General features: G+C 44.2%; 2 protein-coding genes across 2 annotated transcripts in view; one reads left to right on the plus strand and one right to left on the minus strand.

Moving 5' to 3' along the window:
- LOC121580853 (chloride channel protein 2) overlaps positions 1-16,454 on the plus strand; it is a 144,293-nt gene that overhangs the window by 70,849 nt on the left and 56,990 nt on the right. Inside the window, exon 2 of the mRNA XM_041895950.2 lies at positions 11,122-11,275. Within this exon, the coding sequence (XP_041751884.1) occupies positions 11,122-11,275 (154 nt within the window). The remainder of the gene's footprint in view (positions 1-11,121; positions 11,276-16,454) is intronic.
- On the minus strand, positions 6,934-10,338 carry LOC121580852 (zona pellucida sperm-binding protein 4). The gene is made up of 8 exons (XM_041895949.1): positions 9,972-10,338; positions 9,572-9,759; positions 9,060-9,157; positions 8,689-8,846; positions 8,212-8,404; positions 7,709-7,856; positions 7,394-7,469; positions 6,934-7,137 (listed from the first exon to the last, which is right to left on the minus strand). Exons 1-8 carry the CDS (start codon positions 10,309-10,311, stop codon positions 7,055-7,057), a joined length of 1,284 nt encoding a protein of 427 aa, XP_041751883.1. The 5' UTR covers positions 10,312-10,338; the 3' UTR covers positions 6,934-7,054.

Genomic DNA, 16,454 nt, shown 5'->3' on the forward strand with positions numbered 1-16,454 from the left:
TGGTTTCCATATGTTTGATGTGTTTGATACTGTTCCATTTAATTCCATTCCAGCCATTACAATGAGCCTGTCCTCCTATAGCTCCTCCCACCAGTCTCCTCAGTCGGACATGTTGGAAAGAAAGAGTTGATGGAACACTGCGTATTGCACAATCAGCATGCTTCAATTATACATTTGGGTTTGATTGAGTGTCAGTTAAATTTGATCCAGGAAATTGATTCCTGAAATGACTGGAATGGCCATTTCTGGCACACACCACAGGTTAGAGGTCAAATGCCTTAGGTCCAAGGATTAGAATCAATCCAGGGAACAGAACTGAAAACCGGAAAATAATGAAATTATTAGAGGAACAGAATCCGAACCGGAAGCGAAAGTGATCTATACTGTTCTGGAACAGAACCGTTATTTTAAAAGCATGGGAACCGGTTAATAACGTTCTTTTAAGTTCCGGTCATTTTTTTCCAGTCCCACAAAAATCACAACAAAGCACCTATGCAAAGCCCTCACTCTATCAGTCAAAAACTTATTCCAGTGTCTGCCTGCCAGCTGGAAATATTTGCCAGTGTGTGTGTGTGCGTGTGTGTAGGCTACCTGCCCCTCCCCCTCTGAAGCATAGGTTCCTGTAGCCTACTGATGACAAAATTAGGGAGAGAAATGTTTCATTAGAAAATAATGGATTAACTTTTTCAAAGCTAGTTAAGGATACTATAATTATCACGTTTAACATACAAAAAGGTAAGAAGTGTCCAACGTTAAGCCAACTCGGAAGTTCAAAGACATTCAAAGTTCCTCCATAGAATCCGCTCCTCCGTAGGTATAATTATGTGGGCCTAATTCACATAATACATGTCATAACAAGATGCCCAGTGCTTCAAAGCAAGCTTCCCAACCAGCAGAACTTCTGTTGCATATCACGCCCTACGCTGGTTTGTCTATAGTGACTGGCAGCAGAGTGTGTTAGTTTGTCTTTCATTATGATTAAACCATGCTGTTACGGCAAAATACAATTTGCTCTTAACGACTTTCCTATACAGATTAAATTGCTTACCCGCTCCATAGCAAGCTACTCTATCCACACTAATTGGTGAAGTAATTTAATGTTGAACTAAATGTTTAAAAAAAATGTATTTCAGAGGTAAAAAAATGAACAGAAAGGAAACAAAAAAGTTCAGAACTTTCTTTTGCTGGTCGTAACAGTGGAACGACACAGAAAAAATAATGGTTCTGTTCAGATCGAAACGATTGGAAAATAATTTAAGTTTCAACTTCCTGCTTAGGTCATTCTATGGGGCTGTGTTGTGTTTTCGTAGGTCATTTGTAAGACCTGGCCCAGGCTCAGATTTTGTGACTTGGTTAAAGATGGTATCCACATTAGGGGAAACAGCGGCGCTGTCCGCCCCAGCACCTTTGTTATTGTTTTTGTTTTGTGGACGAAACAGTGGAGAGGTGCGTCGAGCAGTGTGGTCCCAAATAAATCTGTACATATTCTGCTGTTGCGCGTGCAGTGATGTCTGAGGGAAGAAAAACAGTGTTAGTTACTTGCAGTAACTACTTTGTTGTTGAAATATCCCAAACGGACGTGGAAATTTCACGTTCACCATTAGGGATTCCAGCTTTAAGGCTCAAAATCAAATCAAATCAAATGTATTGGTCACATACACATGGTTAGCAGATGTTATTGCGAGTGTAGCGGAATGCTTGTGCTTCTAGTTCCGACAGTGCAGTAATATCTAGCAAGTAATATCTAACAGTTCCACAACAAATATCTAATACACACAAATCTAAGTAAAGGAATGGAATAAGAATATATAAATATATGGATGAGCAATGTCATTGTCAGAGCGGCATAGGCTAAGATGCAATGGATAGTATAGATTTTAGTATATACATATGAGATGAGTAATGCAAGATATGTAAACATTATTAAAGTGGCATTATTAAAGTGACTAGTGTTCCATTTATTAAAGTGGCCAGTGATTTTCAAGTCTGTATGTAGGCAGCAGTGCCTCTGTGCTAGTGATGGCTGTTTAACAGTCTGATGACCTTGAGATAAAAGCTGTTTTTCAGTCTCTTGGCCCCAGCTTTGATGCACCTGTACTGACCTCGCCTTCTGGATGACATTGGGTGCTGCAGGTGTCCTGGAGGGCAGGTAGTTTGCCCCCGTGATGCGTTGTGTAGACATCACCACCCTCTGGAGAGCCCTGCGGTTGTGGGCGGTGCAGTTGCCGTACCAGGCGGTGATACAGCCCGACAGGATGCTCTCAATTGTGCATCTGTAAAAGTTTGTGAGGGTTTTAGGTGACAGGCCAAATTTCTTCAGCCTCCTGAGGTTGAAGAGACGCTGTTGCACCTTCTTCACCACACTGTCTGTGTGGGTGGACCATTTCAGTTTGTCAGTGATATATACGCCAAGGAACTTAAAACGTTCCACCTTCTCCACTGCTGTCCCGTCAATGTGGATAGGGGGGTACTCCCTCTACTGTTTCCTGAAGTCCACGATCATCTCCTTTGTTTTGTTGACATTGAGTGAGAGGTTATTCTCCTGACACCACACTCCGAGAGCCCTCACCTCCTCCCTGTAGGCTGTCTCATCGATGTTGGTAATCAAGCCTACTACTGTTGTGTCGTCTGCAAACTTGATGATTGAGTTGGAGGCGTGCATGGCTAGGCAGTCATGGGTGAACAGGTAGTACAGGATTGTATTGCAGAATTCATACAAATCAAATCAAATCAAATTGTATTGGTCACATGCGCCGAATACAACAGGTGCAGACATTACAGTGAAATGCTTACTTACAGCCCTTAACCAACAGTGCATTTATTTTTAACAAAAAAAGTAAAAATAAAACAACAACAAAAAAAGTGTTGAGAAAAAAAGAGCAGAAGTAAAATAAAAGAACAGTAGGGAGGCTATATATACACAGGGGGGTACCGGTGCAGAGTCAATGTGCGGGGGCACCGGCTAGTTGAGATAGTTGAAGTAATATGTACATGTGGGTAGAGTTAAAGTGACTATGCATAAATAATTAACAGAGTAGCAGCAGCGTAAAAAAGGATGGGGTGGGGGGCAGTGCAAATAGTCCGGGTAGCCATGATTAGCTGTTCAGAGTCTTATGGCTTGGGGGTAGAAGCTGTTGAGAAGTCTTTTGGACCTAGACTTGGCACTCCGGTACCGCTTGCCGTGCGGTAGCAGGGAGAACAGTCTATGACTAGGGTGGCTGGAGTCTTTGACAATTTTGAGGGCCTTCCTCTGACACCGCCTGGTATAGAGGTCCTGGATGGCAGGAAGCTTGGCCCCAGTGATGTACTGGGCCGTACGCACTACCCTCTGTAGTGCCTTGCGGTCGGAGGCCAAGCAGTTGCCATACCAGGCGGTGATGCAACCAGTCAGGATGCTCTCGATGGTGCAGCTGTAGAATTTTTTGAGGATCTGAGGACCCATGCCAAATCTTTTCAGTCTCCTGAGGGGGAATAGGCTTTGTCGTGCCCTCTTCACGACTGTCTTGGTGTGTTTGGACCATGATAGTTCGTTGGTGATGTGGACACCAAGGAACTTGAAGCTCTCAACCTGTTCCACTACAGCCCCGTCGATGAGAATGGGGGCGTGCTCAGTCCTCTTTTTTTTTCCCTGTAGTCCACAATCATCTCCTTTGTCTTGGTCACGTTGAGGGAGAGGTTGTTGTCCTGGCACCACACGGCCAGGTCTCTGACCTCCTCCCTATAGGCTGTCTCATCGTTGTCGGTGATCAGGCCTACCACTGTTGTGTCGTCGGCAAACTTAATGATGGTGTTGGAGTCGTGCCTGGCCATGCAGTCATGGGTGAACAGAGAGTACAGGAGGAGACTGAGCACGCACCCCTGAGGGGCCCCCGTGTTGAGGATCAGTGTGGCAGATGTGTTGTTACCTACCCTTACCACCTGGGGGCGGCCCGTCCGGAAGTCCAGGATCCAGTTGCAGAGGGAGGTGTTTAGTCCCAGGATCCTTAGCTTAGTGATGAGCTTAGAGGGCACTATGGTGTTGAATGCTGAGCTGTAGTCAATGAATAGCATTCTCACGTAGGTGTTCCTCTTGTCCAGGTGGGAAAGGGCAGTGTGGAGTGCAATAGAGATTGCATCATATGTGGATCTGTTGGGGCGGTATGCAAATTGGAGTGGGTCTAGGGTTTCTGGGATAATGCTGTTGATGTGAGTCATGACCAGCCTTTCAAAGCACTTCATGGCTACAGAGACCGAAACTCAAGGTGCTGTACATAATAAAATACAAATAGACAAAGAAGCATGGTAAATAGTATAAGCAGCAAAGAATAATACAAAATATGTGCAAAATAAGAAATAAGACTGCTAGCCAGACTAATTAATAGCCAAGCTAAAAAGGTGAGGGGGGGGGGGCCTGTTCCTAATGCAATGATGCTTTCCTGGAGTGTTTTAGATTATGGAAATGAGAACCCCCCACAGGTAAACTCATGACGCCATGACAGTCTCCCAGTTGGATTTTTCAATCTCTCTGACAACATTCCTGGCCTCATGGTTGGAGTGCAGAACCACTAATAGGATGATGGGATGTGTGTGTGTGTGTGTATGCTGATGGTATGCTGTTGTGTGTACATGCATGCGCATGTGTGTGTGACTATCCGTGCATGTGTGTTCACTCTAGCTGACTCATATGATAACTACAGTACTCCAACACCAGCCTCCATTACCTATATTAAAGCAGATCTTCAGACAGATGAGTCAAATCTCTCTCCTCCTACTAATTCGATTTCCCAAGCCTGTCCCTCAAGCCCTGAGGGTTTTGGATAAGCTGCACTGCTCTGAGTTTCAGTACTTCGTAATACGTAGGTGTGTTTGGTGATTATATTACAGCAGTGGAATGTCATTTTAGTGTCGTTTCTGCTCTTTGACGCACCCATATTGTGTGCAGGGTTTTGTTCAAGCCAAGTACTAACACTCCCGATTCAACTAATCAAAAGGGACATAACTACTGTAGTCAATCTAGTCAAGGGGGCCTGATGAGTAATAGATGAGTTGAACCAGGTGTGCACCTTGCCAAAGTAACGGTAGAGGAAGCACTGCTGTGGTGTTGCCAGTAATCTTAAAGTTGCTATATCATTGTTTTTTAACCTGATGACAATGTGACAGATAATCTCTGTGGTAACCTGAGTGGTGACCACAGTTCTTCCAGACCATCTGCCGCTATCCCAGGGGGCTGTGCTCCAGATGGCCTCTGATTGGCCACTAACAGGCAATATTAAGATCACGTGTGCGGTACTGGAGAGGTGTGTTCTTGTGCACATGGAGTTCATTATCATTTAGCCTACACATTCATATCACATGTGTGTTTCCACAAACATCAGCCAGTGTGTGTGTCCTTTCAGGATGTAACTGGCTGTCTACACAGTAGTGGTGGCTGGGATGTTGAGTGGTTGGATGAGGTATTGCAGAATGTGATAGGTGGAGCTGCCTTGGTTAAATGGGTGCTATGGGGAAAGGCAGATGATAGTAAAGTGATGTGAGATGGGCTGTTGAACACATTCAATGGGCTTTATTGGCATGGGAAACATGCTTACATTGACAAAGCAGGTGAAATAGATAAAATGAAATACTCTCCCTATCATTGACAGAAGCCATGGCTGTTCAGTTTCCCTCTGTACCTCAGCTGCTCAAGCGTGCAGAAAGAGTGAGTCTGGAGGAATTGTGATGCCCATCTCAATAGAGTGGTAGAGAGGGAGATGAGAGGGAGGGGTATAAGGGAAGTGATGGTAGCTGAAGAGAGCAGATAAAGGGATGGTAGAGGAGTGTGTCTGGGGGAGGCGTTATGCTCATCTCAATGCACCTCTGGCTTCTCAGATCACAGCACTGTACTTAAAGGGGGAGGGAGAGAGTAGAGAGGAAGAGGAAGGAGAGCAGAGAGATGAAGGCACTGCGCTGACCCTATGAACTGGTGTTTACACAGGTTTCAGAGAGATGGTATTTTATTAGGATCCCTTAGCTGTTGTGAAAGCAGCAGCTACTCTAAGTGGGCTACACACATTACAGAACACTAAACAGCTGAATGGACAGAACTACAGCAATTTAAAGCACACATACAAACTAGGTCAAAGGGAGTCTTTGCTTTATGAAACCAGGTTTGCTGTTCATTTGAGCAATGAGAAGGTCCATGCAATAATGGCTCTATATAATACTGAAAGGGACTGCACTGACCCCATGAACTGGTGTAGAGAACGCGTCAAAATATTACCAAGCACGTTTGAAACTCCATGCAATTGAATGATGACATTTAGGTGCAGTCATGTGAGATTAGCGCGTGCTGAGTCAGTGGTTGGGTACAGGTGCCCAAGCCAGATGCTAGGGAAGGTACAGTAAGTTGGCAGATGGTCCACAGCTGGCTCGCCGTAGACATCCCTCTCAAGACACACATTACCCTAATATTATACTCTGCAGGATCTTTCAGACATTCCACCTCTGCTATACTGAACCACAGCCATGTCACTGATGCATTACTCAGGCTGCAAGTATACTCTGTCCTTTTAGCACATTCCCTCTGCTTGTTCAGCCGATGCTGGGACGCAGAGCACATGTGAAGCTACCCTCCATATGCACTGTAGGTCAGTGGTTACAGAACATTAACTAGTGTCACGTCCATTCATTATCTTAACTCCTGTAGTCAAGGCATTGACAAATTACCCTTATTTGAGAAGCGAAATGTTAGTGGTATGTAGGTGAACCTGGTTGAAAGGGCGATATGCCATTCAGAAAGTCCAAGCCAGTGTGTTGCTTTAGTAACCTTCCACTGAGGTGGGGTGGCTTAGTCTTTAGAACCAAGCAGCCAGCCAAGGTTATTGAAAGGGTGCCAAAAACAGTATTCTTAGCACAACAACCCTGCACCCAAAATGTTGATAGAGTTCTAGTAAAGTCACTAAGCTTACAGACAAATACATTTAAGAATTTTATTAAACAAGCCAATGGATTACAAATCACAATATGCGACAAGGTCAACAAGTGATGCATTCATCCCAAGCTGAAGTACTTCTCAGGCCTGGACAGGCGGAAGGAGTTATGGTCGGCTCAGAATGAGCTCCCCACTGGACACCACTGTAGTCTCTCCATCCACAGAAGTAACTGTAGCCACATCTCTCCCTAAAGGAGCAACAGAAGATCATGAGGCACACAAACCGGCTTGACGCCAAGGCCCTAAATCCCAACTTGAAAGTCACAAAATATCTTTAGCATTTACATCAGTCGCCAAATAAAGGTTGAGCTATTGCGTGCTGGGCCGGAGCCAAGGCATACACAGCCCTCTAGGACCAGGGTTGATGACAGCTTTACAAAATTAGGCTAGATGAACAGTACTTCAACCCTAACTGGAAGATTAAAAAAAATATATACATCTTACTTTGACGGTTGCAGCTCTGTTGACAAGAGTGGGTCCTAGTAGGGTGGCACACCTCTGTACTACAGTGGATGTACACCTGGATAGAAAGCAAACTACGGTTAGCATGGTATCAACTACATTAGCCATTTAAACTGTAAGATCATTTCAAACTGGTCTGAGGTCCGCAGCACTGCTTTCCAACAGACTGAGTCAGACTTGTTAAAGAGGAGCATGGACTCTGGCAAGTCAGTCAACCATCAGGGAGGAAAAACCCAGCAGTCGTGCAGACCATGAGACCACATTCGAGTACACCTGCTGTAATAGAGTAAGGAGTACCCTGTCCTTCAGAGGGGCCAGAGTGTCGGCATCCACAAATGTGAACATCTTGACCACAAAGCGTTTGTAGTGGGTCGGGAACTCAAGGCCAGAGGAGCCATCCACAGGGATCACGTTGGTCAGGTATCGGTCATCCAGGTACGGACACCTGGAAAGAGTCATTGTTAGGAATAGGTTGGGACAGTTGCAGAAGCCATCCCAAAATGCCCAGGTTTCAGAAATCCTGATTGGAAGATGCCAGTTAGTTTACAAGCTTCACGTGTAAGCACAGATTCAAAATTAAATTCAAACACATGAAGCAAAGTATCTTAATCCATGTCGCTCTGCCATTGCTTGTCTATATATGTATACATTCCAGTCCTTACTATATATACACACTGAAATAAATTGTTAGATATTACGGCACTCTCAGAGCTAGATGCACAAGCATGTCGCTACACCCACAATAACATGACAAAATTTGATATCAAGCAGCAAGGCAACCATCTTGGTTCTCTAGTTACCCATCAACCAGGAGGTCCCACTTGGGCAAGCTGAGGGGACTGGGGGTGGAGGTGGCCCAGCAGTACTCCAGATTCAGGACCAGGTTAGAATCGGTCCTCCCCAGGATGTGAACCCCTGCATACACTGGCTCCTTCAGGAGCTTTGCGACTGGGTAGTCTGCCTCACTGTAGTATGACCTGTAGGCTTCCACTTCTGTGGAGAAAGAGTAGAGTTCACACAAAACTGAAGTGTAGAACTTTCAAAACAGTGCTAGCCATAGAGAATTTTGGAACAAGCATTTGTTCCACCCAAGTAGTAACCCATCTGATGCAACTAAGTCTTAATTGAAGACTAGGATTCATAGAAGCAGGTGTTAGTTTGCCTTTAATGAAAGCCTGCACCCACCCCCCTTGTATGCCACAAAGCAACGTAGCATCATGGACAAGCCATCACAGCAAGATTTGATTCTTCTAACACCAACCATTTCTCCAGCTTACCTTCCACACATCCCTTATTGTAACATTGTCCGCTGGCCAGTTGGAGCTCCACTCGGACAGGTCCAGGAGCAGCGACTGGAGCAGGTGGAGGAACAGCGTTCACCTCAACAACCAAAAACTCCACCGCAGTGTCAGAGTACTTGCACTGGAACTGCAGCCTAGAAGAATGAACATTGACACAAGTACTTTAGGCCAGTACTCACTCAAGCTGTGAATCAAGGAGACTAACAGAAAATGACTTTAGAAATATTTCAAGGCATGAAAATAAACATATCTGTAAGTAGTTAAATGGCCAGTTCAGTTAAGCCTTGAGTGGAATTGGCTGAAGGGAACTTTGTGGTTTTACACCACTTCATGGAGAGAAGACTCACTCAAAATGGCTGTCTCTGGTGATTGAGCCTCGAGGTCCAATCCCTACTTCATAGGAAGACATCATACTGTTCCCATAGACCACATAGCCACTTTCCTCCTGCAAGGGACAACACAGCATTCAGCATACGCCAATGGTATATAACAGGCTTTAAATTAATGCAGGGCCCAGTTTTATCTATCAGATAGTATTAAATGCATAGAACAGACAAATAATTGACTTGAATGGGACAACCTTCATATTTAGTCTATGCATTTCATCCTAAAATCTAGACATTTTCCAGAACTGGGCCCTGGTGTTAATTGGGGACTAATTCAGAGGAAGAAAATTACATCAAGCACACCAGGTGAGAGGACTCAATCAATTAACTACCAGGCAGAATAGAACCCCAGCAGTGTTGACCTCAAGCCCTAAATATGAACCCACTGGAAGCAATTGATTGGATTCCATAAATTCCTAGATGCTCAATAGATTTACATTGCATGGCACATTAAGAGAAATACATCTACCCACCATCAGAGTGGTGCCACAGGCAGTGACAGGAAACTGGTATATGGCAAAGGCTTTCGTGGTGCCAACAGGCTTACAGGGGGCATCTTGTGGTCCTAGCAGACTGATTGAGTCAAGGTCCAGGTTGGGCAGAGTGGCATCCCTGGCCACCACCACAACAAACTGACCATCTCTGGTACACTGCACAGTCACTTGGGAAGGAGTGGGCACAGAGGAGATTAATTATAGCTAATGCGCCATTCTGGAAAGATATGGCATGATAGTGCCAACATTTAATTCACTACCTTTATGTTGACACTAATATAACTCTAAATAGTTGTCTTAGAAGATAGGCAGGGACAAGCGCAAAGAATTATGCAAATTGTAAAATTAACTTAAGGGAGAGCCAAAACAGTTGACACACCTGCTTTCCCATAGTAGCACCGCCGCCCATCAAAGCAGCAGTTGATCGCCTCACATTTAGCAAGAGTAAGATCCGGGGCTCCACAAGTAATCCGCTCTTCCTCCTTTACTTGGCATTTCTCAATAGGAGTTGTGGCTACTGGTCCCTGGGTAACCTGCTGAGGCAGCCACTGGGGCTGCGGTTTCAGCTTCTTGGCCTGCTGGTCATAAGTTACTGGCCTCGACTGTCTCACCTTCTGAACTACTTGAGCCTGGGGCTTCTGTTGTAGCATTCCCCAAGTATGTGCACTAGTGTAGCACACAGCCAGCAACACAACTACACACCTCCCTGATGACACCATAGTTCAACACAATTGTATCCACAGTACTTGCTGAGGGCTCGCTGAGGCTTTTATACCTAATTGGGCGCTTTTGTTTGGCAGGAGCCCCGCCCCTCCTCGTTAAGAGTCGAGCTGTCACCATCCCTGGGTAGTTAATCAGGCAGGGCCTGGCAGGTGCAGCTCATTGATGGCTCGTTTGGCTCAACGGAGCGATCGTCACCTAGGGATTGTTTCTATCGAATGGAACCATTTGAATACTTTGAAATTGATTAATGGTATACTCCTCCTCTTTGAATCCATCTCAGTAGTCTAAAGTTGCTTCCTATTCTTGTCCCCTCTCTTTCATAAAAAAATAAAGAATCAACACCTTTTAGATATTCCTTTAGACCACATGTGTCAAACTCATTCCATGGTGGACCAAATGTCTGCAGGTTTTCGCTCCTCCCTTGTACTTGATTGATGAATTACCCTCACTGATTAGTAACGGGCTCCCCTCACCTGGTTGTCTAGGTCTTAATTGAAAGGAAAAAATTAAAACCCGCAGACACTCGGCCGTCCGTGGAATGAGTTTGACACCCCTGCTTTTTTTATACTATTGAAATGTAGCTGCTATTTCTCCTTCCTTCCCCTTCCATCTCTCCCTCTCTAATTTTCTCTTGACCTCCCCCTCTTCTCCCCCCTCTATCCTTCTCTCTTCCATGGATTAATGGATTATATTAAACAGAACTCAGGAGCTGGTTGTGTATGATGAGGGTCACTTTGAATACTTGAAAATGAGCTAATATTCTGTCTCCCTCCCCACCTCTCCATCCCCCCTTCCGTCTTATTCAGATGTATGGGCGTTACACACGGGAGCTCGGTGTGTACGCCAAGGAGGAGGCGGCTCGCCTGCGTGATGGCGGGGGGCTGCGGAGATCCACCAGCGTTCGCAACAGGTCGGCAGAGCTGCTGGAGTATGAGAAAGACCCCTGCGCCAAGTGTCATGGTGAGTGACCGACTGACCTCAACATGACCACTCATATTTACTAACCTGTCTAATGAGCTCGACATGACCACTCATATTTACTGACGTGTAATGACCTCAATATGACCACTCATATTTACTGACGTGTAATGACCTCAATATGACCACTCATATTTACTGACGTGTAACGACCTCAATATGACCACTCATATTTACTGACGTGTAATGACCTCAATATGACCACTCATATTTACTGACGTGTAATGACCTCAATATGACTACTCATATTTACTGACGTGTAATGACCTCAATATAACCACTCATATTTACTGACGTGTAATGATCTCAATATGACTACTCATATTTACTGACGTGTAATGACCTCAATATGACTACTCATATTTACTGACGTGTAATGACCTCAATATGACCACTCATATTTACTGACCTGTGTAACGACCTCAATATGACCACTCATATTTACTGACGTGTAATGACCTCAATATGACCACTCATATTTACTGACGTGTAATGACCTCAATATGACCACTCATATTTACTGACGTGTAATGACCTCAATATGACCACTCATATTTACTGACCTGTGTAATGACCTCAATATGACCACTCATATTTACTGACGTGTAATGACCTCAATATGACTACTCATATTTACTGACCTGTGTAATGAGTGAGTGATCACAGTGATCCAATGACCTCTCCTATGAGTGCACCACAACCGCTGAACTGACAGCGTCGACCTACGCTGAGTGTACAAAACATTAAGGACACCGGCTCTTTCCATGACATAGACTGACCAGGTGAATCCAGGTGAAAGCTATGATCCCTTATTGATGTCCACTTCAATCAGTGTAGATGAAGGGGAGGAGACAGGTTAAAGAAGGATTTGTATGCTTTGAGACAATTGAGAAATTGATTGTTTATGTGTGCCATTCATAGGGTGAATGGGAAAGACACAATATTTAAGTGCCTTTGACTGGGGTATGGTAGTAGGTGCCAGGCGCACCGGTTTGTGTCAAGAACTGCAACGCTGCTGGGTTTTTCACGCACAACAGTTTCCCATGTGTATCAAGAATGGTCCACCACCCAAAGGACATCCAGCCAACTTGACACAACTCTGGGAAGCATTGTAGTCAACATCAGCCAGCATCCCTGTGGAACTCTTTCGACACCTTGTAGAGTCCATGCCCCGACGAATTGAAGCTGTTCTGAGGGCAGAAGAGGCAGGTGCAACACAATATTAGGAAGGTGTCCTTAATGTTTTGTACACTCAGTGTATGTTGCACTTAACCACCTCACTGACCATAACCTGACCTGACCTAACCTGACCATAACCTTACCCTGACCTAACCTGACCCTAACCTGACCGCTCTACTGTATTGAACACAGAACACATTCTTATATTAGTAGTGCACCCTATCAGCCTCTAGTGTGATAGATGGGTAAAGTTGGAGTTTATGAATATGATACAGTATAATCCTGTGCTGTGATGTCGAGGGTGACAACACTGCGCCTCTGTCAATGTCAGAACAGCCCCCTCTGCTGGTGATTAATGGTAATTTAGTGCAGGACCGAGTTTGGGAAACCTTGACTTAGTTTGTGGATGTGTTATGGTGATGGCTGCTGTTGTGCATGTCAATAGGTCCTCTGTCTCTATGGGAGATTCTTAATTGGTTTGCTCAACTCCTCCGTCCTCTTCTCGCCTCCTTTTGAAAAAGGTCAAAGGTAACCGAGGACAGGAGGGGAGTAGAGGAAATGTGGAAACAAATGTGTTTGTATGAAATGAGACTGTCCTTCTTCACTCGCACATCATTATGCAAATGACGTTTACAGGGGTGGAATCCTATTAAATGTTTAAAGTAGTGAAAATACATTTAGCCAGTTGTGTAAGCCTTTTTATAGATTCAAGAATAAGTGTCCCGTGTGGCTCAGTAGGTAGAGCATGGCGCTTGCAATACCAGGGTTGTGGGTTTGATTCCCATGGGGGACAAGTATGAAAGTGTATTCAGTTTCTCTGGATAAGACTGTCTGCTAAAGTGTAATAAGTAGCATATAGTTTTTAAATACATGCTTTTCTCCTCTGAGTTAACAACAGCTGATTTGGGGGGGGGGTTATTGAGGAGGCGAGGACACTTCTCCAGAGAGAGAGAGAGAGAGCCCAAGGAGGCTAAAATAACAACGGGTGAAAGTTCACAGTGCGATATATATAAAACTATATCGCACTGTGAGCCCAGCCATCCTCCCACCTACACCACAATACCTCATAGGAGTAGGATGAGTGTGTGCCTTTGTTCTGTATACGTGGGTGTGTGTAGGAGTGTTCTACTCCAAATCCAGAGGGTTTTAGAGCCCAGCCTACACACTCTGTCAAAAGGCTGAGCGGCTCATCGTGACGGTTAGCTTTAGAGAGTGAGAGCGGGTTAGCTTAGAGGGAGAACTCGCTAACATGCTAGGCTAACGTGTAATTCAGTGTGACTGACTCCTCTCACTCACCACCATCGGCCATCTACTGTATTCTATATACAGTTGAAGTTGGAAATTTACATACACTTAGGTTGGAGTCATTAAAACGTGTTTTTCAACCACTCCACACATTTCTTGTTAACAAACTATAGTTTTGGCAAGTCGGTTAGGACATCTACTTTGTGCATGACACAAGTAATTTTTCAAACAATTATTTACAGACAGATGAATTCACTTATAATTCACTGTATCACTATTCCAGTGGGTCCGGAGTTTACATACACTAAGTTGACTGTGCCTTTAAACAGCTTGGAAAATTCCAGAAAATGATGTAATGGCTTTAGAAGCTTCTGATAGGCTAATTGACATAATTTGAGTCAATTGGAGGTGTACCTGTGGATGTATTTCAAGGCCTACCTTCAAACTCAGTGCCTCTGCTTGACATCATGGGAAAATCAAAAGAAATCAGCCAAGACCTCAGAAAACAATTGTTGACCTCCACAAGTCTGCTTCATCCTTGGGAGCAATTTCCAAACGCCTGAAGGTACCACGTTCATCTGTACAAACAATAGTACTCAAGTATAAACACCATGGGACCACACAGCCGTCATACTGCTCAGGAAGGAGATGCGTTCTGTCTCCTAGAGATGAACGTACTTTGGTGCGAAAAGTGCAAATCAATCCCAGAACAACATCAAAGGACCTTGTGAAGATGCTGGAGGAAACGGGTATAAAAGTATCTATATCCACAGTAAAACGAGTCCTATATCAACATAACCTGAAAGGCCGCTCAGCAAGGAAGAAGCCACTTCTCCAAAACCGGCATAAAAAAGCCAGACTACGGTTTGCAACTGCACATGGAGACAAAGATTGTACTTTTTGGTGAAATGTCCTCTGGTTTGATTAAACAAAAGTAGAACTGTTTTACCATAATGACCATCATTATGTTTGGAGGAAAATGGGGGCGCTTGCAAGCCGAAGAACAACATCCCAACCATGAAGTACAGGGGTGGTAGCATCATGCTGTGGGGTTGCTTTGCTGCAGGAGGGACTGGTGCACTTCACAAAATAGATGGCATCATGAGGTAGGAAAATTATGTGGATATATTGAAGCGACATCAGTCAGGAAGTTAAAGCTTGGTCGCAAATGGGTCTTCCAAATGGACAATGACCCCAAGCATACTTCCAAAGTTGTGGCAAAATGGCTTAAGGACAACAAAGTCAAGGTTTTGGAGTGGCCATCACAAAGCTCTGACCTCAATCCTATAGAACATTTGTGGGCAGAACTAAAAAAGCGTGTGCGAGCAGGGAGGCCTACAAACCTGACTCAGTTACACCAGCTCTGTCAGGAGGAATGGGCCAAAATTCACCCAACTTATTGTGGGAAGCTTGTGGAAGGCTACCCTGAATGTTTGACCCAAGTTAAACAATTTAAAGGCAATGCTACCAAATACTAATTGAGTGTATGTAAACTTCTGACCCACTGGGAATGTGATGAAAGAAATAAAAGCTGAAATAAATCATTCTCTCTACTATTATTCTGGAATTTCACATTCTTAAAATAAAGTGGTGATCCTAACTGACCTAAGACAGGGCTTTTTTACTAGGATTAAATGTCAGGAATTGTGAAAAACTGAGTTTAAATGTATTTGGCAAAGGTGTATGTAAACTTCCGACTTCAACTGTAGTACAATGAGCTTAAACTGAGTGTACAAAACATTAAGAACACCTTCCTAATATTGAGTTGCACCAGTGGAGGCTGTTGAGGGAAGGACGGCTCATAATAATGTCTGGAACAGAGCAAATGGAAACCATGTGTTTTCTGTATTTGCTACCATTCAACTAATTCCGCTCCAGCCATTACCACGAGCCTGTCCTCCCCAATTAAGTTGCCACCAACCTACTGTGAGTTGTCTCAAGGCTTAAAAATCCTTCTTTAACCTGTCTCCTCCCCTTCGTCTACACTGATTGAAGTGGATTTAACAAGTGACATCAATAAAGGATCATAGCTTTCACCTGGATTCACCTGGTCAGTCTGTCATGGAAAGCGAAAGTGTTCCTAATGTTTTGTACACTCAGTGAATGTGTAGGCTTACTGCTTTTTGTGTGATGATCTATGTGCATTTCAAATTAACTTCCATAGACTGTGTTTACTGTTTATATACAGTATATACCAGAAAAAACATTTGTACAAACTGGAGTTGTGTGGTAAAGACTTGAACCCAGATAACAGGTTGTGATTTCCAAAACGTTTCCAGTAAGTTAGGGGATATCGCTCCTCCAATCTCTATTCATCCTGTTCGAAGTGTTCTTCGAGACTTTATTTGAGATGAGGCAGTGCTTTGTCATAAAATAGGCTTTTCCCATTTTGCGCACTGCTTGCTAGTGACTGTTCTGCTGAGGGACTTTACACTCACATTTGTTTTGATATCTTTGGCCTACATGTAATTATATAATTTACAGTATGTTTGTACGATTCATATTCCGAAATACAGAATGAGCAATTCATTACGCAGTGATAAAAATGTGTATCTGGCAGACTGTCTGTGTTTTGGCTTTTGGGTTGAAAAGAAGACTGGAGACTGTCACGCTACTGTGGCTGCGGATATAAGGAGGGGCCAAGTTGCCCATGGAAGCACTGGGCAGAGGGCCACCCACCACATGCCAAACTAGTGTGTGTGTGTGTTCATGTGTGCATGCATGTATGTGTGTGCGT

The sequence above is a fragment of the Coregonus clupeaformis genome, chromosome 14 (genome assembly GCF_020615455.1).
Source record: "Coregonus clupeaformis isolate EN_2021a chromosome 14, ASM2061545v1, whole genome shotgun sequence".
Classification (NCBI taxonomy): domain Eukaryota; kingdom Metazoa; phylum Chordata; class Actinopteri; order Salmoniformes; family Salmonidae; genus Coregonus; species Coregonus clupeaformis.